General features: G+C 44.2%; 1 protein-coding gene across 1 annotated transcript in view; it reads right to left on the reverse strand.

The window, feature by feature from the left end:
* The window catches only part of adcy6b (adenylate cyclase 6b), a 32,309-nt gene extending 4,599 nt beyond the window's left edge, over nucleotides 1–27,710 (reverse strand). Inside the window, exons 1-20 of the mRNA XM_070967511.1 lie at nucleotides 27,384–27,710; nucleotides 24,929–25,121; nucleotides 23,911–24,796; nucleotides 9,059–9,208; nucleotides 8,551–8,672; nucleotides 6,574–6,685; nucleotides 6,107–6,234; nucleotides 5,729–5,887; nucleotides 5,439–5,580; nucleotides 5,132–5,260; nucleotides 3,745–3,773; nucleotides 3,342–3,489; nucleotides 3,120–3,217; nucleotides 2,890–2,977; nucleotides 2,631–2,747; nucleotides 1,196–1,348; nucleotides 888–1,063; nucleotides 619–651; nucleotides 502–531; nucleotides 275–407 (exon numbers count right to left, since the gene is read on the reverse strand). Of these exons, the coding sequence (XP_070823612.1) occupies nucleotides 275–407; nucleotides 502–531; nucleotides 619–651; nucleotides 888–1,063; nucleotides 1,196–1,348; nucleotides 2,631–2,747; nucleotides 2,890–2,977; nucleotides 3,120–3,217; nucleotides 3,342–3,489; nucleotides 3,745–3,773; nucleotides 5,132–5,260; nucleotides 5,439–5,580; nucleotides 5,729–5,887; nucleotides 6,107–6,234; nucleotides 6,574–6,685; nucleotides 8,551–8,672; nucleotides 9,059–9,208; nucleotides 23,911–24,795 (2,832 nt within the window). The 5' untranslated portion in view covers nucleotide 24,796; nucleotides 24,929–25,121; nucleotides 27,384–27,710. The remainder of the gene's footprint in view (nucleotides 1–274; nucleotides 408–501; nucleotides 532–618; nucleotides 652–887; nucleotides 1,064–1,195; nucleotides 1,349–2,630; nucleotides 2,748–2,889; nucleotides 2,978–3,119; nucleotides 3,218–3,341; nucleotides 3,490–3,744; nucleotides 3,774–5,131; nucleotides 5,261–5,438; nucleotides 5,581–5,728; nucleotides 5,888–6,106; nucleotides 6,235–6,573; nucleotides 6,686–8,550; nucleotides 8,673–9,058; nucleotides 9,209–23,910; nucleotides 24,797–24,928; nucleotides 25,122–27,383) is intronic.
* Between the last annotated feature and the right edge of the window lie 248 nt (nucleotides 27,711–27,958).

Below are 27,958 nucleotides of genomic sequence, written 5' to 3' on the forward strand. Positions count from 1 at the left end.
GAAAAGCACAGGTGTAAATGAGAAAATGGCTGAATTTCCATATAGCTGCTTCAGCCTCAAGGTCCTGGTACTGTGCATGCTGTCTCACTGTCCTGCTGTCATGGCCTTAGGGGACACTTGAGTAGAACAGAGCCATTGTTAATGTGATTACTGACCCTGTGCTTTTCCTGCTGTGACAAGTCAAAATGTCTGCATGAAAAAGGCCTTTTGGTGAGCGTAAATGAGAGCAGCTTGAGTTTTGTGTCTGTTTCACACATGAAATTGTTTCATTTACCTGCAGCTTCCAGAGGAAGTCAAGGCGTGCGGTGGACTCCACCTGCTGGCCGTGCAAGTAGAGAGCCAGAACAAACACTGTCAGGATTACAGGGGTCATGACCTTCAGGGATACCTTGGTCACACTCTCCAGGCTGAGGATGGAAAGAGATGTTGACAAGAGTCATGAGTAAGTGTCTTGCACGGGAGGCAACCTGACACGCACTAAAACATATGAAAGCTACTTACCACTGTTCTGCAGTTTCATTGAAACCAGGCCTGCAAAAATAGACGAGAGAAATTCATGCCCACAAACCATATGAGCCACTGAAATAAGGCAGTACACAACAAAATAATACAACTTACTGTTGTAGGGAATCGTTAACAGGTGATAAGTGCCTGAGGGAAAAAATGAGGACATATTCAAAAAAATAGAGCCTAACTGGTACATGAGAAAGTAGGTCTTTTACAGTCTCTCTTTTTACAATCTAAACCTTATCATAAAAAAGTAGGCCACGACCAACCTAAAGCACAGTATTGTGACATAAGAGCTGAAGTATTCACACTGAAACCTGTGAAAGAGTGAATGTGCTGTAGGTGTGTAAATGTGTGTGTGTTCCTTGCAGGGGACTCACAGGGTGTTGGCAATGACCAGCAGGTCTGCATTGTCAAACAGGGCCACCTGAGGCCACTCCACCAGCAGGAGGAAAGTGAACTGGATGAGCAGCATCAGAGCCAGCTTCCCTATGCTGCTGATGTGGAGGAACACGGAGCAGGCCAGCAGGGTCAGCAGTACGCTGTAGCTGAAATACTGCAGCAGAGGGAGGAGGAGGAGGAAGGTGTAGGTGAATATTCAAACACACTTTTTGGGCACACCGAGAAACACGTAGCACATAGGCACATCAGACAACATGCACTCATGCAAAAATGCTCCGGGACTGACCTCGGGGAAATGGCAGGGCATGGCCTGGCTGGAACACAGAGTCAAACCGTCCGCTGCTGTCTTGGTCAGGTTGTGCAGCAGGCAGAGAGTCACTGAGGATGTGTTCAGCTCCTCTGCCACACAGTCGTGCAGTTTCTCTCTGCTGCAGGTAAACTGGCAGGAAAGAAGGAGACGGTCATTTAACCATCAGACATAAAAGGTGGAACAGCAAGAAACACACACAAATGTAATGCTGAAAACAGAAAGTCACAGCTGTAAAACATGTAAATTCTTTGTTTTGTCCCCATTAACTGACAGCAGAGCCCAGCTGATACTGGGGTTAATAGGGCTGATAGCAATGTCCATGTTTCAGAGTTGCATACATTATGCATATATCTGCACAAAACACACATTGTTATTGGTTATAAAAGAATTTTGGTCAACATATCTTCTGAGCAGGACAATCTGCATTTGAACATTTGTTACCGGTCTTTTCTGGTGAACACGCTACATAAATCATGTGTTTTTACATTCCATCAAATATTAAATCCTTGAATGACCCAATGTGTCAGCCGACTTCTACTTCTACCTACGCCTTAGCTGGGACCAGGAGGTGTATTATTCCAAGAAATCTTCATTTCTGTCATGTCATTTTAAACATTTTGATACAAAAAAAGGATGTTTGCAGTCATGCTGCTTGACAACAACAGAATTTTACAAATTTAGAATACATCAAAGTACAAAAAAAAGTATAGCAAATTGTCGATCGAATGAGCAGACCGATGCTCTACAGTGTAGAAATAGAGAAAGCAGCTGCTGAACTGAGCAAGCAAGGTACTGAATAAATCCTTATGAAATCTAATTTGGCTAGCTTGATGTCAGAGTTTGACAATAAACAACCAATCACAGGCTGAAACAACCCTGCAGGTAGCCAATCATACAAGTGGATCAGCACAGAGCTTCTGTGGTTGACAGTTTATTCTACATACCATTGTTTGAAAAGCACTTTTGTTTGTTTGTTCATTTGTAACGTGGCATACACAGTGGTGCCGGCATTAAGCATGTTTTATTCCACACGTACACAAAACCAACGCTAAAAATGTCTATATGCAATTGGTAAACATAAAAAAGTGATGGTTAAAAATAGAGTGATTTCCACAACCCCATCTGTCACAGTGACAGATTATGATGAATTACAGCTCAAGCTCTAATTATAGCACCCCATAGGCACATTGGACCAATTTAAGAAATGCCAGGGTGGTGCAGAATTCTTTCAACTCTCTGGAAAATCTGTTTAAGAACGTCTGAGAAGAAGTGTGTGATAGATTAATGGAAGGACAGACAAATGGTACTGAGGCAGATACGTGACCTCTTCCCCAATGTCACTGAGGGGGACAACTCGAAAAGACACGTCACATGATACAAAAATGACAAAATGAAGAGCTGTGGTCCCTACCATGTTAGCAAAGGAGGAAATGAAGAGGAGGAGGATGGTGAAGACGCCCACCAGTGTGCTGTTTGCACGAGACTGGACTATTTTCTTGGTTACAGTCTGCAAGGCAGCTGGGAAGAGCTTGAATGCACACAGCATGGAGAAGATCAGATAAGAGAGAGTTAATACCATTAGTGATGCTGGCTGAAGACATATGATAATGACTCTTATCTGAAGATATCTGCAAGAGAAATCATGAGTGGTGAACGCCTTTGTTTCTCACTTTGATGCAGGAGTAGATGGCACAGATGAAGAGGATGTTGGCGAGGATGATGAAGATGCTGATGTAAAGACCAAGCATAAGTGTTGTTCTGTGGAAGAGAAGAGAACAGACTCATTAGGAAGTAGAACTCCCATTAACTCCTCATAAACTGATAAAGACCACATTTCCTGTCCTTAATTCAGCAGAACTGGGAAACTGGGGAATGCATATAATCAGAAAGAGTTACTTACTTTGGGAAAATGATAATCTGGATGAAACAGATGCAACAGAAAACAAGGAGTGTGCAGGCCACATATCCCCCAAAGCGATCATCAACCTTTTTGGAGTACTGAAAATAGAAAATCGATGAGAAATAAGTTTGCTTGCAGCTCAGTTAAAGAGGGAATAATGAACTCGGTTTATTTGACAGGGAATTATGGTGAATTTCAAACCAGCTCCGCTCCAACACTAACCTTCTTCTCGAGGCCGGCGGTCTGAAAGGTGAGCAGGAACTTCTTGACGTGGTCCTTCCTCAGCTGGTCGATGCTGCGCGCGTCGATTGCCCGACCAAGAAACTCATCCACCTCGTCCTCAGGGTTCAGGGCCTCCTGAGCGCAGCGGCTACGAGGTAGATAGAACAATAGGTCACTGTGCGGTTTGTGTTTGCATCCATGTGTGAGTGTGTATGAGGGAATTGGCCTGCGCTGTGACAGGCAGGATGACTCAGAGCTAATGTGGTATTAGTGCTGGGTTGGATCCGACTGCATTAAACCAACAGTGGGCTCTAAAGTTAGACCGCTACAGTGACAGTCTGCCAGTCAACTGCCAATAACAAAAAGCCACCATAGTAACAAAAACTGGAGGCAAAACACTCACTTGTCTTTACTGGATGCTTCATCGATGCCCTGAGAGAAACAGAAAAACACAGAGAGTCAAAATGAGATGCAGAGACAGTGCAGGAAGGAGAAAGACAGAGAGATTATCTTGTTGCCACAGTACAACTGAAAAATAGACGGAGACTCAGACATCTGCATGGCTAATCCCTGAGAGCCAGACTGATGTTTTAATTAAAGCTGGGAGGCTTCAAATTACACCCTCTTCGCCCCTTGGGCTCAAACCCTCTGAGATGAAGAGGACAAAAGGAGGAGGAGAGGGGAAGAATGCAGGAAAGACAAGGAAATGAGACTTGGTGCGTAAAGAGAGGAAGGAAGTAAAAGAGAGTGAGTCAGAAAGAGAAATATCTGCAGCTGTAGCCTCATTAGATTAGCTTCAGTAGTAAATGATGCACTGGGAATCCCTGGGAGCCCTGTTGTGACTGCTGTTTGTTTGACGGCCACAGATCAATACTTCTTCTCACATTCCTGTTGTCTCCTTTAGGCTTTACTATATATACAGCTCAGTGCACATTTGTCACCTTCAGATGCTCAAATTCATCTTTATGGAGCATCTTATTCATTCAAGGTTAACAGATTCTCAAAGAGTCGGCCGTGCTAGCGACTGTGCGAGACTGCATTTAGGTGCAGTTAGGAATTAACGATGCTAACATGCTGATGGTAGCAGGTGTAGTGTTTACCATATTCACTGTCTTAGTTTAGCATGTCAGCATTGCTTATAAGTATTAGAGAGTAAATAGAAATAATATTGTGGCCATAGCTGAGAAATTGAGGAAAGAGTGTGTTGTTGCAGCCTGACACACTGTGTGTAAGCTGAGGAGACCTCATTGAACCCTGTGGTATTCTGTGCCGTCATCGAACAGAAGGAACATTATTATTACCTACAAAGCAGTTTGGTGTTAGATTATCTCTAAGCACAAAGTGCATCTTAGGTTGGTGACAATTTCATTAGTTTTGCAGGTATTAGGTTGTAAATCAAATTACTGGACAATGGAAATTTTGACCTGATGGTGACACGAGAGGACATGTGACAGGATCACCAAAGTTATTAGTTACAATTCACCCTGAGGGGGGCATGACTGTCTGTGCCAAATGTCACAGCGTCCGTTCAATAGATAGTCTGGATTACCCTCGAGCCATGCCGAGGATGACTCGATAAAAAAATCTGGATTTTAGTATAGTAAAATAGTTCCTGTGACCTCTGAATGACCACAGAAGAAGAAATATCTAATATGAGCAGCTACTTTACATCATTAAGAAGCATATTTATGATTTGACTTCAGAGTAGGGAGGATGACACAGGAAATCGGATACAGACAAGAAGAGCAGGTGCTGTGTGCTCAGCTGAGAGCTCCCTGCCTGCATCTCACCATCTGCCTGAAGACTTTGGACTCCTTGGTTCTGGAGAAGGATCTGTCAGGCACCCAGCGTGGCATCAATCCCTCGGCAGAATTTGCACGTGCTCGCTGCATCTTGGCCATCATGGCTTTCTCCTCTTTCTGAAAGGGAAGAAAACCCCACAAGGGTTTGACAAACCACGTCTTCTATGCAAGGTGACAAGCCATTATATTGTTTGTGTGAAATATGGCACTAGTGTGAAGTTATGAGGTCAAGCAGGTAATCATGGACGTGTGTGTGTGTGTGTGTGTGTGTGTGTGTGTGTAACTGTTCACTAACCCTCTTCTGACTGCAGCCAAGCACCAAGAAGGTTTCAATGTCGTGCTCCTTCAGGTAAGCATTCCTCTCCCCTCCAAAGCCCGGCTCCACCTCGTAGTCCCCGTTCAGATACTGCAGTGTGGCTTTGGTGATGTGGATACGCCTACACACACACACACACACACACACACACACACACACACACACACACACACACACACACGCGCGCACACACACACAAACGGTCAGAAACTAGATAAGCTATGGGAGCTTGTGCTGGAGCAGTAGCAGGTGGAGTAGGAGGGACTTACCCAGCCTTCCCCCCGGCCTCCATTTGATTGGCGAGCGTCACATCGTTGGACCAGACGTCAAACTGCCACTTGCGCAGGCCCAGCACCCCGCAGTGAACGCGCCCGCTGTGGATGCCCACCCGCATGTTCACATTCACACCCGTCACCTCTCTCACCAGCCTGCAGTTGCACACACACACACACACACACATGCGCACGCTATTGTCAAAAACTAGTGTCACCTTCAGCTTCACAGCATCTCCTCTACACCCTGCACAGCATAAACAAAGCAAGAAACCTTAACTTCACCTTCACTGGAGGAGAACTATATGACTGTGAGGATGTGTGTGTTTGTTTTGAGTGTGTGGGTCTTTGCATTAGTGTGTGTGCTTGACTCACGAGATGGCCTCAATCATGTCCACTCCCATTTCCACACAGCAGTGGGCGTGGTCAGCCCGGGGCTCAGGCAGCCCTGACACACAGTAGTAACAGTCTCCTAGGATTTTAATACGCAGACAGTGGTTCTCCTATACAGCAAGGAGACACACACACACACACACACACACACACACACACACACACACACACACACACACACACATTAGGCCTCCAATTACAGCTAATACACAACATTCCATGTCAAATTTAGAGCTTTTTATGCATAATTTAGATGACTCATCGGCCTCATCATAGTCTAATTGATGTCTTACACAATGCTTAAGTAACCTCCACCCACCAACAAACAAACACCTAATGTTGGCTTTGTCATACTAAAGTGAAGACTCCAGCCCATACGGTTACATAAGCAACAGTGGCTCAAACTTCTGCTGTGTTCTGTTGTTGTGCAGCAGGTTGTCAGCGCTCACCGAGGCCAGCTTGTCAAAGCGAGCGAACAGCTCGTTCAGCGTCATGACCAGCTCCTGCGCCGTGCACTGAGATGCCAGGCTGGTGAAGCCCTCGATGTCTGCAAACAGTATGCTGCAGGAGAGGTGATGGGGAAGGTGGCGAGGGAGAGGGAAACAGACAGAGAGAGGAAGAGAAAGACAAAGGAGACAGAGAATGAGATCAATCAATAAAGTATAGAGTTAGTTATCATGGTCTAGCGCCTCCCTCCCTCCTCACTGTCCAGCTGCCAGGGGAGGGAGGGAGGCAGACATTTGTTCAGCTCTGGCTCTCATCATCTAGGCCAATGTAGGTCACCTCCTCCAGCCCGTCCCTCTGAGAACACCACCCCCCGTCCCCCTGTCTGCATGCCTTTCATTGCTAACTTTTGATAGTAATGAAAGGCTAGGATAAACAACACCACAGACATTGTGAGTTCCAGCTGAAGGCGACAGATGGCGCTGTGGGTCCCATGAGGTCATCCACTGGGGGGAACTGGCCCTTAATTACAGCAGGCCAGAGCCTGTCTGTATCTTCCACCCTAAGCAAAGCCATGATGCAATAGTTTATTTTTAAAGGGTCAGTTCAAACAAACACACAACAAAACACAAACATATTTCCTCACTTACCTCTAGTGGTATCTAGCCTAGTTTTGCCATGCACCCTTTGTTATATTTACCAAAGTTTTGAGTCACTGCGGGCAGTTTTTTTGGAACTACTTTCTACTGGAACAAATAAAACTGACAGTGTGATCTGTCACGTATCCAGAGCGGCTGGTGAATAGTTTCTGAAGAAAGATCTCGCTGATCTTGCTGCAAACAAAATAATGCATTTACCTTCATAGTGCTGAGTATACCAAATATTCTAAACATTACTAGCAGTAAGTGAGAAAATACATGTTTGTAATTTGGGCGCAATGAGTAATTCTCTGACCATGTGAATTACACATATAGTCACATGCAAATTGGTTTGACTTATTGATAATATGTACATGAGCATTTTGAGGGTCAGTGGACTGACCAATTCCAAGTATAGGACTGTTTTGCAAACATTAGTGATGTAAATATGCCTTCTAAACACTTTCTGGTATGAGATGTACACAAAATTAGTGACTATGTTTGGGACAAAAACTTACTTTTACACCTTTTTGGTCTTCTATATTACACTACAAAATGCTGAAACAATGGATCGCTCTTCAAAGGTCTATACCAAAGTAGACTGTGTGAACCGCTGCTGTTATGTGATTTCAAAGAAAGGAAAATGTCTTCAGCAACATAGAAACATGAATAACTTGGATTTAGTTGTTGTCTGGTGTTAAGAGCTTTAACAAAATGACTTGTGTATGAATTTGGGCCAAAAACTTAATCTTGTGTTACATTTGGATAATGGATTGTCACTGTAAGTTAACACCTCGGTAGAACATCGCTATTGCAACAGATTATTCTGCTAAGTGCACCACCTGCACCTATTTGGGTCACCTCTGCCAGGAGATCTCTGCTGCAACCTCGTTTCATTGTCCCCTCCCACCTTTGCCACCACAACCTGAACAGCACCGACTGGGCTCAATGGTAGGCTAATGGAGGAAGACTTTCAATCACCTGTTAGTACTGATATATTACTACTCAGGAGGTGAGATCCAGTGGTGAGGGCTGAGATGGGGGCCAGTAAACTTGAGATCTGCCACCTATGATTTGCTACAGAAAGCACAGCAGTGTGCCTAAGTCACTATCGCTACTGCAGCCGGTGCTGTCAGTGTCAATAAACAACAACATGCATAATACATGCTGTCAGGGAAATAGCTGTTGGAGTGACTCTGTAACTGACCCATCAGTCAGTGGAGCGAGGTCAAAGTCACTGGTGCTAGCTGTGATAGCTGTGAGTCGACAAGCTGTCCGACATCTTGCCGAGCGTGCGCTGGTGCCGTCGCTTGGAAGTGTGCACATGCATTTATCTGTATTTACCTAACATTGTCATGTTTTTGGATGTAGATCTTGTGGAACATCATATCTTCCTTCTTGGCATTGATATCAGCCTTCATCTCCATGGCAACGTGCCTTGGCAGCACTGACAGCAGTAGGCGCTCCTGAGAGAGAGAGAGAGAGAGAGAGAGAGAGAGAGAGAGAGAGAGAGAGAGAGAGAGAGAGAGAGAGCCCATTCATTTTCATCAGTTTCTGCTGTTGAGACTGCTCAATGAGTCACCCTGCCTCGTTGGCATCTGCGTGGGAACGTGTTAGTCAAATAGAGAGGAGTGGAGATATGTGTTATACTTCAGAACATATTGTTGACCTCAAAAACTGAGACAAAAAAATAAACTAGAAAACGGAGACACCCATTTGTTGCTCTTTTGTATTCGTGTATGTTTTTAGTTTTCCTACAGGGCGCAGGAATGGCCGCCTCCCTCGCTTATTAAGGTGGAAGCATGCTTGTGTCTGTGTGTGTGCCAGTGCATATGCGTGTGCACATGTGTACCTGCTGCTGGTTTTCCCTCTGCAGGTGCAGTCTGGCCTGGATATATCCTCTGGTCTCCTGGAAGGCTTGTCTCTGGGAGACCTCAGCAGGGTAGTGGGTACAGATCCCGATCATGTTAGTGCACAGGAAGATCAGCACGTTGGCGCTGATCTGAAAACACACACAGACAAACATGACAGAGAGGGTGAAAAGAAAAACAAAAAAAAAAACCACGAGAGTCCCACCAAACACGCACATGTCACATCATCGTGAACTCTGCCTGACTTGGGAGAGGTCAATACATGAAATTGGTAACACTGTGTGTCACAGGATTTACTGCAAGGAGAAAAATTCCTCAAACGTCTGAGGGGCCATTAGATGTGATCTGGTTAGAGATGATGACCGTGGCCTTGTGGTTGCTTTGGTGGAGCACATTCTCCTCATGTTGTGTTCTGAACAGCAGATAGGAAACTCAGAGGGTACAACGATGCCTGACTGGGGGCACATGAACACTGTGTCGCTCCTGTTTTTGCACTACTTTTCATGCAACTGGTGGTGTATTTGAACGCGCAGCTTTAGAGACCAATGACAAACAGAAATGTGACTTTCTGGTGTGTACCCAGCGCAGTGAGGTATGTTGGCTTCAACAATGAGGCTCTAAGAATGCAGAGGCACAAACTGTAAAACAGCATTATCTGCGGATCGAGTAAATGAAGTTTAGATACAGTGTACAGTTAGTTTTGTGGGGTCATCGACCTTAAAAGCATTCCTCCGAGCTGCTCTGGCCGCATTCTGTGTGTGCATGTGTGTGTTTTGTGTGTGTGGTAAGCCAGCGTGTGTGTCTGTTAGTGATTTCTCTTCTCACTCGTCCACAGCCAAGACTGAACATCAGAAATGGGGCCTTGAGCTCTGGACTTCCCCTCTGTTCAAAAACACACAGGCATGCATATGCGCGCACAAAAACACACACACACACACACACACACACACACACACACACACACACACACACACACACATACACACACACACACACACACACATCCCCTACATGCTCAGAAACACACTCCAGCCTGGGAAAGTCACTTGACCCATGACCAGAACACAGAGTGTTTCCTCTGAAGATTATATCATCAATAATGAGAAAAAGACATGCAGGCATGGTACGCTCATAAAGGCTGAATTGCAATCAGTCTTAATAACAATATTAAACTGGAGGACATGAAAAATCTCATCACCAGTACCAGTATTTCAGAGCCGTGGCTGGTATGTTGCCAAACCAGTGTGTCTTTGCGTGTGAAGAGAGATGGAGAGCTGGAGATAGAGGATGATTATCTGTATACATGCATGTGCTGCATATTTTCATGAATGTGTTCTTTGAAATTAAATTAAAAGGAACATTAAACTACTAAAATCCACAGCCAACGACAGTTAAACTGAACTAAGACGCTCACTCTTGTCGAGTGATCCACCACCGTCCTGAGATGAGGTTTATAGTGTATACACAAGAGCTCACCCCTATGTTGTCACAACAAGACAGAGACAATCTAACAACCTGTGCTTGCAACACAACAACATTACCACAGGACAGTGGCAGGCAAATTCCACTCTTTATTCAAAGAGAGGGTTGGTGGTAGCTTCTTACTCTGCCTGAAAACAAATGGCCAAACTAGATTAGAAGCGCAGCAGTAAGCAAAAATATACACACTGATGGTTCGCAGGTGCAGAAGCAAACATGGTTTTGATGTATGGGGTAAATACCAATCCCTGATGTAGCTGATGCAGGCAGAGAGCAACAGCATTATTCAGGACCGAACAGAGCATCCAAAATGTAGCCTCATTTTTTTCCTGAGCTCCTGCATGCAGGATGACAGAGAATGGCTGATGCCAGCCGTCAGTCAGCGTTCAAAGATTTAGATCAAAGCTGTCGAGAAGTGTGAGGCATCTCATCATCACGCGATTCAAGATTAGGTGTGAGGAAAACAACACCCATTCTTGTTCTTTACATGACTGGCAGGGCAATTGTTCTGTAAGTGCAACACTGAATTTGTGCCTCATCGTTGCTCAATTAGTGATTAGCCTGTTGTATTTAAAAATCATTGACATGCCAGGGCTTCCTGATAAGCCCAGCATCATCATGTTATAGACCACTGATGAAGACCCGACACCCCAGTCTTGAAGGGCTCTGACAGAACCTGATCGCATTAATCCCAAACAGATGGCTCTGAACAGAGTGAGCCAGATAACTCAGTTAAGTGGCCTGTCTGAGATACAGGGCCACCTGCAGTTCCCAGGACCACGCTTCTCAGCAATGCACTCAATTTGCATTCAGCCAATCCAGCTTCCCATGTGAGTGTGATCAGATTTCCATCCAAGTAAAGACATTCCTATCAAATTGATTTAGATAGTTTGGCAACAAACATAGAGCATGCTTAAATGTGGCTTAGGAGGTCCCACATTCAGGATTATGTGTATTTGTGTTGAACAGGAAAACACACAATAGTGTAGCTATAGCAAGGATGCGCATTTATTTGCAAATGTGATGCAAATGCAAGCTCGGCATCTATTGAAACCTTGCAAAAGCCCCAAGATATCAGCAGGTGCGGTGCATTCAGGTGGAGCATTATTAGAGCTGAGCAACAATTGACTGACTGCATCTTGAATAGCTCAATATAAAAGCCTGATAGGTCTGAATACGTGAAACTAAAGTGTGGGGAAACTTGACGAACAAAGCTTGTGTTAATGCCAAGTTATGCTTAGTCACCACACGGTCTGGAGATTAGAGGTAGCAGCATTCACGGAGGCTTCTGAATAAATCTTATGTGTGAGCTGTGCATGTGAGCGTGTGTGACTCCTTTTGGACTGGCAGCTCTTTGATCCTGAAACTTGTGTCTGTTGCTGCACTTATATCAACCAGGCATGCAAATCTAGCAGAGGCCTACAGCCGCCCTGACACTCCCCCCTCCAAACAGTGATGTGGTGTAAAGAGAGCAGAGGATGATTCTCTTCATTATTGTGGAGCCGCTCGCTTTAAAACCACTAAGCTGGACTCCGAGAATCTTCCATTGATGTCTCCTGACCGTTCTTCCTGCAGACTTTTGGCTCTCAAAGACGAGCCTCGCTCGACATTTACTTAAGCAGGAACCTCTTGGCGGTGGAGTTTAAAGGAGTCCAAACATTGGCTTATAAGGTGCGGCTCCCTGCAAGGTGCTTTATAAAGTAAGACAGACGGATAACATGTTAAAGAACGAGTGAAGGAAGGGGATGGAAGAGATTTTTGCTTGGCAAACACTCAGCAAACCCATTCGGTCCTTAATAATACCTCACTGGACAATTCCCTCATGAACAAGTATGCTGGAACGCACATGTGCATGTTCATCTTTTCATAGCTGTCATTGTCCATTCATTCAGACACAAAACATACAGTATGGCACAGCTGATATGATCTATTGATCAATAAGAGATGTTTCGCTGACATTTAGGCCTGTTGCAACTGTACAGGTGTTTCTTTAAGCAGCTTCAGCCAAGGTAACTATAGAAGCAGATCTGAGGTGGTCACATGTCGATGAATTTGTAACTAATATCAACTCCTGTGACAATGAAGTGAGAGGAGGTAAACTAGGAACTGTTCACCACAGATACCGTGCATTGTTGCCCATTGGATTAAGGCATTGTACACGTAATCAATGTTTGGATTTATCCAGGGGTATTTGAAAAGGCCTGCAATGAAAGATAAGTCCAACCCTGAGCTCCACTAAAGCCAAAGTTTAAACTTTAAAAAGGCCAAAGTGCTACATCCCATAAGTCAACACACAGGCTCTGGGGACACTGACTGCCGTTGACATGGGGGTTACTCTCCAGTACATGACCTTTGATAGGCATCTGGAGCTTTTTAAAATGTCTTACAGAGATGAACGTTAAAGCCCAGTCACACACTGCTGATCATAGCCGGAAAAGATAACATGTGGTACCAGAGTGGTAAAAATAGACAATACTATGCGACTTTGTTGCACTACTGCAGATTTAATCGGGGTTACTATAATGTGTAATTACTGACACAAGAAAGAAGTCATCCCTTATAAAGATAAATGTTGCAGAGGGGTGGGGGTGCCTGTCTTTGCCATCTTGGGTCCCTGCCATCTGGAATCCGAGCTCTGTTTTCGTCATGGCTTGGGCCAAACCAAAATTGGTCTCAGGCGACCAGTGAGGCCACAAGTAATCTTTGTGAAGCGCTGAAGCAAATTCCACAAAGCTAAATAGAGCTAGACCCAGGCCGCACATCTGTCAGAAAATCAGATCCTGAATTAATACTTGCACACAACACGTTGTCCAAACAAGAGCAAAATCTACCAGCAATCCTGGAATTACTGACTAGAACCAACTGCAACCACCAGCTAACACTTACATGCATTTTTTCTAGTTTTACCCACAAATTTTTCCTAAAAATCTAAAAATTGTACTGCTCATCTATCCTTTTACTTCAACATCTCAAGGAATAAGGAAAACATGCATCTGGTTGGCCCTACTTTGACCATTTTCATCTGTATGTACCTGTTGAGCCTGACGACAGAAAACACAGAAAACAGAGGACTTGTTTGTTCAGAGGAAAAGAACGACAGTGAATAAAGGCGGAACAACTTTTGGTAAAACAGCACACAGATAAAAGAGATTCTTGGTTGTCGTCATTTGAGAGCCTTGAACAAGCCCACATTTTAGCCGTCTTATTACTTTCTTGTGGTTCACTTCACTTAGCTGAATTATAGCATGTAGCATCCTCAGTTTAGGTCCGCTGTAGGACTTTTATGATTTGTCCCTCTTCCCTCTCTTTCTCCACATTTCCAGTCTCTGAACTGGAGCCACAAAATAATCTGAGTGTGCAACCTCAAGTCTTCAAGGCTTATACACACTTTGCATGACCTACAGTATTGCTGCTGCTTCAGCCGATGTCCATTCAGTTTTGGGTCATGGTTTCTACATCTTCATGTTATTAGCATTTAGTTTTAAGTATTATTAGCTGTACAGCATTGTCAGTGATGCAGCAAAAACACACTTTTAGTAGAGATCTTTTATCAAAGATCTACATAGATGTATATTTTCACATATACATCATACAACAGTACAGGTGGATTATTGTTACAGTAGTGAGAGTAATAGCAGTATGATTGGTAGCAGTAGTAACAGCATCAGAAGGTGTGCCACTCGTCACTGTCCTCCCTATTTCCTCACTTAAATTATGATTCAACAGGTCAAACGTATCCATTGATACAAGTTAGTGTTAAATGCACCATTGTATTGGCTGGGCATTAGACACAGAGGTGTGATGATGAGCACACCAGTGTCTGTTTGTCAGTGGTCTTGGGTGCGCAGTGGTCCGGGGTCAGTATTTGGCTGGACAGACAGAGGGCAGATGGGGGAGGAGTACGCAGGGCTGGACAAAACACTCTCCTCCCAGCTGTGTCCTCACTAACCCTTCACTTCCTGCCCACTCACACCCTCGCAGGCACAGCTGCAATTACAGCACAGCGGCTGCAAGAACACAAGATCTGGTTAATTAGCCTAACAAACCAACCGGCTCTATTCACTCCTCTCCTGGCTCCTCTCGCTGATTTGAACTGCGTGAGGGAGTCCAGTCCTTGAACTGCATGACTGTGAGCTAAACATCCAGGAATTCCCATTTCGGTGGCTATTGCCTCCATCTCCTTTTAAGCACAATGTACAACATGAACCCAAGGCGACCATTTCACCAAGGCCGCCTAAGTGTACCCTTGATGCAACACGAATATTAAGAGGTAACTCCAAAAAGGGGAAAATGCCTGCTGGTGTCTAGTATAACTACACTTGTTTTGTACTAGAGCATGTCTTTTATCTTTCAGCCAGAATGTCTTTAAATACCAAGGAACAGACTTAAGAGAGGGAGCATTAAAGTACATTAAATGAGAAGTGTGTTGCCAGATGCTGGAGCGCCAATAAAAACATACAAGAGTTTAGCTTCACTGTCCAGTTATATAAGCATCTGCTGACATTCACCACACTGTTTTAACCACTGTCCTCCCCTGTTTCGACTCTTCCACCATACACAATATTGACTTTTACTACAAAGCATACAGATCAATACTGGTACAAGAACAACAGGTTATAGTTTAAACAGCAGAAACACGAGAGCACTTTGGTAACCGCTGCAGCTTAAGTTCTGGCTTGGCCTTCCACGAGCTGCTCAGTGGAGGATGAGCTGATACTGAACTCATGCATGTAACACATCCGCCTCCCAGGCCAACTTCAGGAAACGTCACATGTGACATGTTTGTGAAGCCTGATACATCAGCAGCGTTTCACAGAAATAAAAGCACAGGGGTTGAGTTTCAACACATGGTTTTGAAACTACAAGCTGAACTGTTACTGTATATGTCTTCCTGTTCTGACCTTTTATGCATGATCCTGATCACCTCTGCTCAGCTAGACATAGCAAAAACATAAGCACTTGGAAATGTGATTCAGGCGTACTGAATGCTTAGCAGCTATTGTTCCTTTTTACAACGTGAAGGTTTTCATGACACTTCATCTCAAACAAAGAAAACAGCACCGTCTTCCTGCTGCCTTAAAAGGAAAGGATTTCATTTTTTATGTGTGAGGAGGGAGCGTAATAAATTGTGACATGAAACAATACACTTTTTGAGCTTTCTGTCAGAGGACTGGTCCTTTCAGATCCTGTGAAGGCACAAGACAAAGTGTAACTTCTTTTGGATTAACCCTGAGTGTGTATAATTACATCATGGGACCAGGGTCTTGTTATTGTGTCTGACATCATTCACTGAAAATGTGAAAAAAGACACCAAGGCTCAGTGCTTTTAACTTCACAACCAACGAGGAAAACTGTCCACACTGACTGGACGAAATGATTCAGATCATCTGCTCCTTTCATTTAACAAGCTGGTCGGGTGAAAGCTGAAGTGGTTTAACAGGTTAAAGAGGATCTATGATGTCTTCGACAGTAAAGACATGAGCCGTTCACAGTGGTGCACATTTCAGTAGCATCACTGATGGTGAACATGTTTGTTAATTACAGCTTATCAGTGACGCATTCTCACACCAGCCTGACATATGTTGTGGCTGTTTTAACAGTGTCATTGTAACTGGGACAGTGGGATAACAAGACAGTTGGCTAGCGTGACAGTGACCTTTGACAGAGAGCTATTCACCTTCCTGTCACCAGTGCTGGGAGAGGATGCACTACCATCAACGGGGTCCACAGTAAAACTACCCTTGAAAGCCTAGGGGCTCGCATGCCACACAGATCAACATTTAACACCGCTAATGGATTCCTAATATATATCTCTTGGCTGTCCGCCATGGCAGTTCAGCCTTAAATCCCTGTATTTACTTTTGCTGAGAGCAAAGTTGTTAGTAAACCATGAGCTGTTATTAGAAGCCTGCACTTCCTCATCCTCGACTCACGCAGCTATTATTAGCCTGGCTATTATTTGCCTTATCTCTAGCTGTATTTTAAGAGCAATATTTCGCTTATCGCTAATCCTAATTGCTCCCACCCATGGCGGTGGAAGTTATCTGGGTTTGTATCATTGCCTCTGGTTGTAATACAATAAGTGGATGAGTCACAAGCTCTCTCCTTCTCTGAGGGGTGGGGTTGGGAGTTAAAGGGGGGGTATCTATTATTTGAGCCAGTGCATTGTTTGGCAATCACGCTACCTGATGATGGGTTCTCACCATTTGATAGCTGCCAAGTGAGCTGCTCTGATCCATGGAACTCACGCAGACAGACACAGATCACACACTCCACTTCTTGTCGCCTATTTGTGTATGTGGGTGTGCATAATGTGTGCACGCTGGACACCGGACTCAACATAAGTAGGGCTGAGTATAAAACTTCAATACTTTTCCAGCGCTGATCAAACTGTGTCTGTAGAAAGTGTCAACTACTAAATGCTGGCACTGAATTCGTGGTTCATAGTCCAAGCACAAAAGCAGGAAATCAGAAAACATAAAAAAAATATCGTATTTAATGAAATTTTAATTTTATTTAGGCAGTTATTTATTACTTCTGATGATTACGAGATCAAACAAAGGATTTAGTTGTATTCCTTAAGCTAAAGCATAAAGACCTTTTTGCATCAGTACCAAACTCAGTTATCATATGGGCAGTTCCTGTATAAAAAATCATATATACTTAAAAAACTTGAAAAACACAGAACCAACAGCACATGTTCTCTCAGTTTCAATAGCTCTCAGAGAGCGGGGGGTATGAGCCTACAGTACCTGAGGATCAGACACAGCTGTTGTCATACTTTCCAAGAAAACATCATAAATAATTGCATAGAGGTTGAGGTAACGTGTGTGGCTGTGTTCAGGTTTTTCTTACATAATACCAATGTTCTGGCCTAAATGCATTATGCATGCCCCATTCATGCCTGTGACATTTCATTGATTGGTATCTTTTTCACCAGCCTTGAGCAGAGGGATCAGTATGTTTCCACTAGTCCTATATTCGTTGACCCCAAAACAATCTGCCAAAGGAACAGGTTTTTCCTCTCAGCACACAATAACAAAAAAGACTCGATGTACCTTTGTGACTTCACTCTCTTCTTGACCTGCCTGCCAATAGCTCCTTTTCAGAGGACTCTGGGATTTGGTTATCCAAATATATCCTGCTGCAGACAAAAGAACCACTTCTGTTTAGTTCCTTGTTAATCCTTGTATGACATCTTGCACGCCGGCTGGTTAGAAATTCTTAGAACTAAACAATGGTACAGTAAGTCACATAATCCCCTTTAAGACATATATGCGTATGCATGCACAGCTGTTCGTATTTAAGTTATGGAAATACATATATCAAAGCAAAACTCAGCAGCTCTCTCAATGCCAATCGCGTCAAAATTAGCTGCTGCCTCATGTGCCCACGAGAGAGAGCGACATAACAAAATCACGAGGGACAGGTGTTCTCTCACAGGGAAGCATGTTGACCGCCAATGAATTGGACCTTGTGATGAGTGTTTGGGTGAGCATCTTTCTCTGTGTGTGCGTGTGTGCACTGGCTCGAACATATATGACTTCCAGCCACAGTTAGAGGTGAAATCATGGCTCAGGTGACTGGACAGAAGTAGACCAATGCAATGCAAGAGGGAATTTTATATTGAGACATTTTTAAAATCTGGGTGAATGTCTAACATCACTGTTGACTGTGTACTCAATAAAAAATCAGATACTAATAGTCTTCTGATTGCCCATTTGAATTATTATGTTAAAGGTTACAAACAAGACTGTTGGCTCTGTGTGGTGCATTCACGTGCTGGAGTGAAGATTGGACTTTAGAACTTTCAGCGTCGCTAACAAGAAATTTAGGAAAACCCAACAGGACAACAAACACTGACGTCGTCAACAAAATAAATTTGGTAGCTCCTTCCAATCAAAACGCTGCTGCTTATCAGCCAACTGTCAAAACTTGGAAGTAAAACAGCTTTCACAGCGTCAGCTGTCAGAGCAGCCTGCAGCAGACTTTTTAAGCCAAATGCAGTTAGAGGGATGAAGCATGCAAAATCCCAGTAAGCAGAAGTGAAGATGAGGAAATAATGAATTGACCCCTCCCTGGCCAAGTCTTCACAGTCAGGATATGTCATCCACTTTGCAGTCTTTCAACAAGGAAAAAGTAATTCTGAGCACTGAAAGCAAAGACAGGTGAAGCTGTTCGAACTGTTCAGAGGTAAAACTGTGCAGATCAAATAACCAATTTATCTAAACTGCACAGATTTGGGGGGGATTTTCAGTGAAATTCTCCTTTGCAATTAAGAATAAATATTAAACTGATCAATAACTGAACTTCATTCATGAGATAAGGCTTCTAGTTTTGACATACAGCTTTTATGCCATCTTAAAAAATACATTATGGCTGTAAGTCCAAATATATATTAGTATATTTTAGTTTTGTGTATCACATTCTACTCCTAAAAAAGACAACAGACAAATAACACAAGAAGCTCCAGCAGCTAAGGGCAAAGCTGATGATAAAGGGACCGTGTGTTGTAATTGAATGGACACATCCATTATTCTCACACTATAGGTTTACTGTAATTACATTTGTAGAGCTGCTGCAACAATGAATTCATTAGTTGTCAACTATTAAATTCATGGGCAACTATTTTGAGGATATTTATGTGGATATTTTCTGGTTTCTTTACTCCTCAGTGACAGTAAACTGAATCTCTTTGGGTTATGGACAAAACAAGACACTTGAGGACGTCCTCATGGGCTTTGGGAAACACTGATTTCATTTCTAACATTGCTTTTTTTTTCTACGAGGAGCATCAATAACTTCTTCTTTCCAAGTCTGCTTGAAATTAAAGAAAAAATGTGACAGCTTTATGCAACTAATGTGTTACTTCTAGGGCTGTGCAACCAAACACTTAAGTTGAATCTGAGCCCAAAAGAGAAAAAAGAGAAACAGTTGAATCTCAGAAAAAAATGAAAGAAATATTCTTGTTACAAGCTAACCATTATAGTTTCATATCTTTCCACTCCTGGTGCGTATTCAGCTTGAGAGTTACCACTGAGGACATGAAGGTCAGGACTCGGGTAAAGCCCTTGTGAGTCGAAATCTTTCATTCTAAGCAGACGCCACCTGTGAGAATGAGCGAAGTCTCTCTGAATCCTGTTCCTGCAGGATAGTGGAGGCACTTCAAATGAAGTAGCAGCTGTGTAACTCGCTCCTTCCTGAGAGTAGTTATACCTTCATCTGTCTGCAGTTGTCTGAGGAGGCCCTTCAGAGCAGAGCGGCGAAACATGGAGATCTATGGAAACAATCCCCATGAGTAGCGTGAGCTCAATCTCAGCACGTTGTGAAATAAAAGGCCACTCCATCTGAGGGGGATTTTGTGAGAATGAAATTATGACTCAGAGAAAAGAGGGAGAAAAGTGGAGGGAGAAAAAAAGAGAGAAGAGACTGGCAGCTCTTTTACAGCCGGGTGCGTCAGCCCAGCATTATTTCACACTCTCCATCCGTGGTCATCCCCTTTTCACCACCGTAACTTCCACATCCCCCCCCCCCCCCGCCCACCACCAGCACGCCTCCCCTGCTTCATCGTGGAGGTCCCTCACAAAGACGCCTTTTGTTCTCGCCATCATCGCTCTTACATCTTCTCAGCTCTGATCCTGTATGAACGTCTCCACAGGGAAAATACAAATAAGGGAAAAACAAGGCTGGGACACAGAGAGGGTCGGAGGATGATGAGGTCCCAGAAGAAGAAACCAGCTTTCCCACATCGGGGAGTCTGGCCATGTGACGCCAGGAGCCACAGAGTTTGTGTGAGTTTGCACGTGCGATACACAGGTTGTGACAGACTGAATGCAGACCCTCTGTATTCACACAACTGCGAGCAGCGTGAAGCCAGATAGAGAGATACCTGTGGAGACTGAGAGCTGACGAAATGACACAACGTGCAGCCCTTTTCTTGAGGGTGAAGACAAAGAAATCACCCTGAAATTCCTCCTTGTTTAAAAAGAGTTATGTGAGTGCGATACGGTGGATAACAGCATTTAAACAACCCCGAGCAAAGCTGACGTTCTTCTCTATTAAAAGCCTATGAGTCCAAGAGAGACAGAGAGAACAAGCCTCTAGCCAAACAGCGCGAGGCCCATGTCCCATCATTGATTGTTCGGAGAAGTGGAACGAACTGCGTTGGGGGTCCAATCCCTCAGGCAGGGCAGCAGTCCGTCATCAGACGACCAATGCAACCAACCAGGGCTGGAGCGACAGACTAATGTGCCAGTCATCACCATGTCTAGTCTGGGGCATAGGCACTTAACACACAAGCTCACTGGACCAGTAGAGTTATGTCAATATTGCCTTATTCACAGTGTGTCCACATTCATCTGGTTGCTCAACAGCGATAGTTGGTTGAGAAAACCAATAAGATACGTGCTGCTTTGTTGCAGAATTCATTGTCTTCACACACGACCATTTCATACAGGAATAGAATCATGGATTTAAGTCTGGAGTATTTCATTCTTGTAGAGGCCTCTGAAACATCATGTAGGCCATCATGGGACACTAACCCCCCCCGGAATCCTTAAACTACACTGCACAGTAGTGGTAGACCGGTCAGATGATTTGGCCGACGCCTGCGCTCACAAGGCCGATAAAACAAAAAATGTGTACAGACATGAGATGATGCACTTTTTTATTTTCAAAGATGTTTGTGTGTTCAGTGTTTCTTTGTTAGTGTTAGATAAATGCTCATTGGAACTAAAAACAGAGAGATTATTTTTTTTTATTTTGTTTTCTCTCAGAATCAAGGGGATGCTGCTGATAAGTGCGGTTGTTTAGTGCACTTAAGTAAAAAAAAAAAAAAAGTTTTAAACAATGGCATTAGTGTTAGATAAATGTTCATTTAAATTCAGCAATTGTGTCTATTTGTTATTATTTTTAAATTGTTATATTCTATCAGAAGCATTGGCTGCCTGCGGACCAGTACTACACTTCTTTATGGCAGGTTGACCTATGGCACCAATTAAATGACAAGAAAATTGTGGGATACATACAATAAAACTAATAAAGTGAATGCGCAAATAACCTTTATCATAGCCCTGTTTTATAGTCATAGCTGTCATACTGAGAAAGCACAAGTGAAACTAACAACACTAACGTTGGCTGCTTTATTTAAGTGTCCCAGTACATCATGACAGTGTGACAGTCAGCCAACATGAACAACACCAGGACACTGAAACTGAAGCAGCTAAATGGATTTCAGCCATCACTCATTTTAATCTTAACATCTGAGCTTTTCTTGCTGCAACATGTCCCAAATGTCCTCTGTGGAAAATGTCCTGTTGTATCAATGAAGATGATGGACTGCACAGTTAAAAAGCATTAACTATAACTACATGGAATATCTATATATAAAGGTTTCACAAAAAATACCATGGTTTGTGCTTTTTTATCTGTTTCATCATTACAAATTTGGCAGTTTGAGGTTTTGGACTGTTGAAAAAAAATAAAACAAATTGGGAACCTGTGATGTGACTTTTTTTTTTTGCTATAATGGTCGTTTTAGTTTTAGTTGCAGCTTTACAAAAGCTCATTCTTTACTTCCTTTTTGGAGGTTTAGCAGAGTACAATAAATAGTACAATCTGATTCAGAGAGCGTCCACAATGAACATTTGAAGAAAATCAAAGAGGATCTGACACCACATACAAAAAGAATTAACAGGCGAACGTAATGAGGAAACATTTCCAGTGTGTTGGAAGCTGAAGACATCATAAAAGTGTAATTCTCCTCCAATACGAGGAGGTAATCATCCTTTTTTCCATCAAATTCATTGCACAATCGGAGTATCCCACCCCACCCTGTTTCATTTTACTACAATAGCCTCCTTGTTTTAGGGAATTGCGGCCTGAATGGCACCATGCTACATTATCATGATATTCCTCCACAATGCAGCTAAACGGGCTCATTCAACCCAGATGACCTTCCACAAACCCCAACAGAGTTGCCAATAGCTGGCCTACAGCACAAAACATAGGCTCATTAAAAATCTCATTTGAAACGCTGCCGAGATCTACAGCACCATCTACTTTTAGTACGGCACCTTTGACATGGAAAAGCGGTTGAGGAGTCTGTACAATGTTTGCCCTATATTGATGGGAAGAGAAAGTAGGGCGTTTCCACTTGTGAATACAGTAACAACATTGTGCTCTATTGAATGGTGATAACAGTGGCCCCGACCAGCAGGAGTCTGAGAAATGTGTCTCATTTTCTCATGAATATAAATGTCCACTCTGATTTTCAGAGATGGTTGTCCATTTAACTTTCTTAAAACAATACTCACGCACCGAAATGTACGGAAAAAGAGTTCCTGCCCGTTGTCACTGTTCCTCCTGTCCATGCTTGCCGTGAAGAGATCCCTTCCTACTGTGATGGCAATTTCACACCATATAAGCTATAAACCATCACAGCTGAAGTCTCATATTAACTTTGGACTTCTGAACTCTGAAAAACACTGCTGATTTTGTCCCCCACCGCTCACACTGAAATTGCTTTAAGAAGCCACCAGTGTGTACAGGAGGAACAGTCACAGCCACATTTAGCGTGCATACGGGCAGAGTTGAAGAATGTGATCCATTTTTTAAAAAAAAAAAGCGTTAAAAGTACGACACAAATGGTGGATTCAGCTGAATAATTTGTCTTCCCTTAGAGATTTTGCCAAATATTTTATATGGAGGTGATTTCTCTTTATATCTGAGGGCAAATCAATGAACAAGAATGCTTTATAGCAACTAAGGATTTTTAGCATCAACGTGATGATCTGTCAGATGTTTAATGTACAAAACCAGTCAGCTTCATGGATTGTGAACAACTCTAAACACTTTCTCAAACTTTCAGAACATTTACAATAGCACTGTTAATTAGGGCTGCAACTTATGATTATTTTTATTAATGGCTAATGTGCCGATTATTTTCTTGATTAAGAGATTAGTTGTTTTGCTTATAAAATGTCAGAAATTCATGAAAATGCCCATCACAATTTTCTGTTTTGTCCAACCAACAATCCAAAACCCAAAGACCTTCAGTTTGCACTTATATGAAACAGAAAAAAGCAAGAAATAGCCGCATTTAAACATTTAAAAGTTTGCTTCAAATGTGAATTAGTCGACAGGCTGATTAGCAAAAGAGTAAATTCCTGTTGATCAATCATTTAGCACGTCAGCCCTAATCGCTACAGTAGGTGTTGATATTAGAATATAAATGTACCGTGTTAGAATATCATATATAATATTAATAACCATATTGCCCACACCTAACACAGACACACAGACATTATTCTTCAGAGCTGATTTATAGTTCTGTATTACTCCCACTATCGCTTACCTGTTTGAAAATGAACTTGTACTCTTGGTTGCGTTGCCAGGCGGTCACTACGTGTATGGTGGACAGCACAGCTCCACTGACCACAGCGGCTCTCATTCTGACCGGCAGCAGCGTGTAGATAATGTAGATGAAGAAGACCGTCCACCAGATGCCCTCTGAGGCACTCGAGGGGTACACCATCAGCACCCCAAAAACCTGCACCACAATCAGCACCCCGATCACCAGGTAGCTCACAATCCACATGTAGTCCTGGTGGAAGCCGTTGCGGTTGCACACCACCATCATGGCCAGGAAGAGAGTCATGGCCACAGAGAGCACTGAGACGTAGGCCACGTTGGGGGTCGTGTGGATGCAGTGAAAGGCCAGCATGACCCCGCACACCACCACCAGCACCCCCATCAGCATTGTCAGAGAGCTCTGGTTGAGTCTGAAGAAGTAGCGCTGGTACAGCCGCTCCAGCTTGGCAGACTGAAACTTCTTAGACTGGAAAACCCACACAACCCGCATCCAGCAGTCTGCTGCAGTCATCGTCTTGCAGGTGCCCTCTGCTAACTCCTCCTCTTTCTTGCCCTTCAGGTCACCATCTTCAAAGCCCAAGTCCACAGCCTTTAGACCCAGATCCCCGCCGCCTCCCATCCTCTTCCCATAGTGGTCCTCCTGCCAGCCACAGCGCAGGCCAAAGCTGCCCCCACTGGTGCCTGCCCCGCAATGGTAATGTTGGGGGGCCGCATTCGGGAGCTCCAGGTCCTCAGGGTCCCTCAGGCAGCTCATGTAGTGTGGGTTGCACAGTGACGAGCTGTCCTTCCTCTTTTTGCCATTGCGCTCCCCCCATGCTGTCTTTCGCTCATCCACTCTGCCTACAAAAAGGCCTCTGGCCCACGACATCCTAAACAAAACACAGGGAGGTAAACAGAACACACACAGATGGACAGACTTAACATGAAACAATGAATCTAATCTGAGCACGCTAAATGTCAGTTTAAGAGAAAATGGCATAGAGAACTGAGGATCCTCTCACCTGTGTGGGCTGTATGGTGCAACACTGTGCTCTCTGGCCAGGCCACTAGTTTATCCCAGCAAGCACACACCATGAGCTCAGACTGGCCAGAGGCATCAGAGGTGCGTCTGTGTTTGAGCCGTCCCTCTTTGTAGAAACAGTCAGTGTGTCAGCCCTATACACCACCTAGTGCCTCTATAGACCACCTGTTTTCCTGTGAAAACACACAAACAATACGTTACTGCGCTAACATCGCCCACAGAAACATCACCCGAGGATCAAGATCGTTATGCACACAAACATTGAAAACACACATTTGTCGCATCCCATCTGTTGATCTAGTTACTTTTTAATTATGTGTTTCACCTCTGCGTATGATTCCCTGCATGGAAGGACGTTTGACAATCAATAGCGGAGACAGGAAATAACTTCTGAACGGCTTGTCCGTTCCACTTTCCCTCATCACCTTCCCTCACCAGCCTGGGACGGCATTTCCATGGAAATGTGCTGCTGTTTTGTTTGCAAAACACTGGATTGTGACAGCAAAATCTCCTCCAATATATTGCCTCATGCTGCAGGTGCCACTGCTCCATTTTGTCATCAATCCCTAAAGTTAAACACAATCCCATTTCAACAAACTCCCTTGCTGATTGCTGGAATCTTGAACATGTAGCCTACTTCAGGGGGCTTTAGAGGAGAATAACAACTGTTCTTGCTGGACGGCACTCTGCTACGCTCCATCACTGCAATCTGCCCCTACCATCTTGAGTGGGCAGGGATGGGTGTGCTCTATTTGACAACAAAGGCCTACTGAGTGGGCACCATCAGAGATCAAGAGCTCTCCAGTCCAGATTAAATTGTCCATGCTTTCCCCATTAGCTTTGATGACTCACTATAGCTGGCTTCTGGCAGCACATGTCAAGGACACAGCTAACCTCTAAACTTAATAAGCAAATCTCTGCCAGGCTGTCTGAGCCGAGACAAACAGCGGGATGAGCGCACATGAATTGCACACATGGCCATGTTTACAATCACCAGCAGTTTTGAGTTGCTCAACCACCACACACACAATAATAATAATAATAATAATAATAATAATAATAATAATAACTAAATAAATAAATCGAGTGGTTTCAGGCATATTAAGGTTCATGTGTCTAGAATGCTATTTTCCATCACAGGTAACACCTTCAGGAATGGTTCCTTTTCCTCGATAGCTATTATTAAACTCCTTTTGATAATAATCTAATAATAACAAAACCCAGTTATTACAAACTTCCATAAAAAATCAGCAACATGACCCACTCTAGGATGATGCAAAATATGCACCTTCTGCTCCGCGCTTAGAGGCTTCCTGCAGGAATAACCTTAGTCCTCGACTCACCTTTGATACACTAAGGACAGGTCAGGCAGCGGCATGGGGCTCTTATGTAATGCAATCTGTACATGCATGCATCTGCCACGGAATATAAACATAATCTGTGCCACATATGGGCCGATTTGAGTCAGCCGCCCTGCACGCATTGCAAATTAAGATGGTGATGCTTCCACTTAGATGTCAATAGAGCAACAACGTCTTGCTTTTCGTCCACATGCCGCTGACCAGCAGCCCTCCTGTCACCCTTGCTAACACAGGCCTGATGTGAAAAAACAGACAGCAAACAAACAAACAAACAAACAAACAAACAAACAAACAAACACGTTTGGTTATTACACGTGTAAGCCCGGGCCGTTTGGACGCGGGCAGTCGGCCGAAGCGCATTACATAACAGGACGCTCCGAGTAGCCTACAGGCGAAGTCTGCAGCTCCCCGTGTTCAAGCGAAGCTGTCTTAAACCACACTACACATGGAGACATGCTGCATAGCCTGAAGTCAGCCTGGAGTCTGCAGATGAAAAGTGCAGCTCGACACACATCACCGCCTTCACCAACTTATCAGGAGTAAAACATTCCGTCGGGCTAACTTCAGCCTTGGCACTGGACCTCCTGATATCGCAGGGGTGTACGGTCCAGCTTGCAGGGGACTAAAGCACACTGGGTAACGGGGTCCACTCAGGCTCCACACTGGGCCTGTCTCCCTCAATATAAACGTGTACGTCATTATGTTCAGACTCCTAACGGGTCACTGAACCAGAGAATATTGCTGAAAACGCCGTGGGACAAAATGCAAATGACTAAACCAGCTGATGTGCCTCTTAATCGCGGCTTTCAATTAAAAAAAAGTGCAAATGAATTGCCAGAGCCTGCACAGGGACCAGTGCCTCAGTGTGTACGGTCCCGCAGAGCAGTTCAGGCTCCTCTGCCGCCGCAATCATCACAGCCAAACACTGGAGTACAAGTCAGCTGTTGGCATTTTTTCTGACTGCTTTGTCCCCTCGCTGCGTTTCAGTTTTAGCCGGCCTGCAACAAATGAGCATTGCGCGGAGCAGCTGCCCAACACCGCGGCGGGGAAGCCTGAGAGAGGCAGCGTACTTACCATCGGACATCCTCGTTACATGAGTAACTGTAACACCGCAGTGGAGCTCCGGCTGGGCTCCGTGTTCAGTCTTCACGCAGCCGCCGTCACACGCACGTCTGGAAGGGAAGGAGGATCCGGGGGGAGGTTTGGTTCAGAGGGAAGCGAGGAGAAACTGCGGTATCGGCAGGACAACCTTCACTCTGCCCAGCTGGAGATACAGTACCTTCCCACCGCCTCGACCTCCCCGGCTCTCTCTCTCTCTCTCTCTCTCTCTCTCTCTCTCTCTCTCTCTCTCTCTCTCTCTCACACACACACACACACACACATACACACACACACACACACACACACACACACACACACACACACACACACACACACACACACACACACACACACACACACACACACGCTCCCACAAGCTGCATTAGTGAACACAGGAGTCCCCCTAGAGGTGGCATGAGTGCGTCTCTGCCCGCGTGCGTGTGTGTGGTTTCACACCTTTGCTGCAATGTTTGTTCTTGAACCTTTTCTCACATTCACAGAAACCCAAAGCGCCACCCAAAAAAAGTAAATATAAACGTAATCTTTTC

This window comes from Chaetodon trifascialis, chromosome 8, assembly GCF_039877785.1.
Source record: "Chaetodon trifascialis isolate fChaTrf1 chromosome 8, fChaTrf1.hap1, whole genome shotgun sequence".
Lineage (NCBI taxonomy): Eukaryota > Metazoa > Chordata > Actinopteri > Chaetodontiformes > Chaetodontidae > Chaetodon > Chaetodon trifascialis.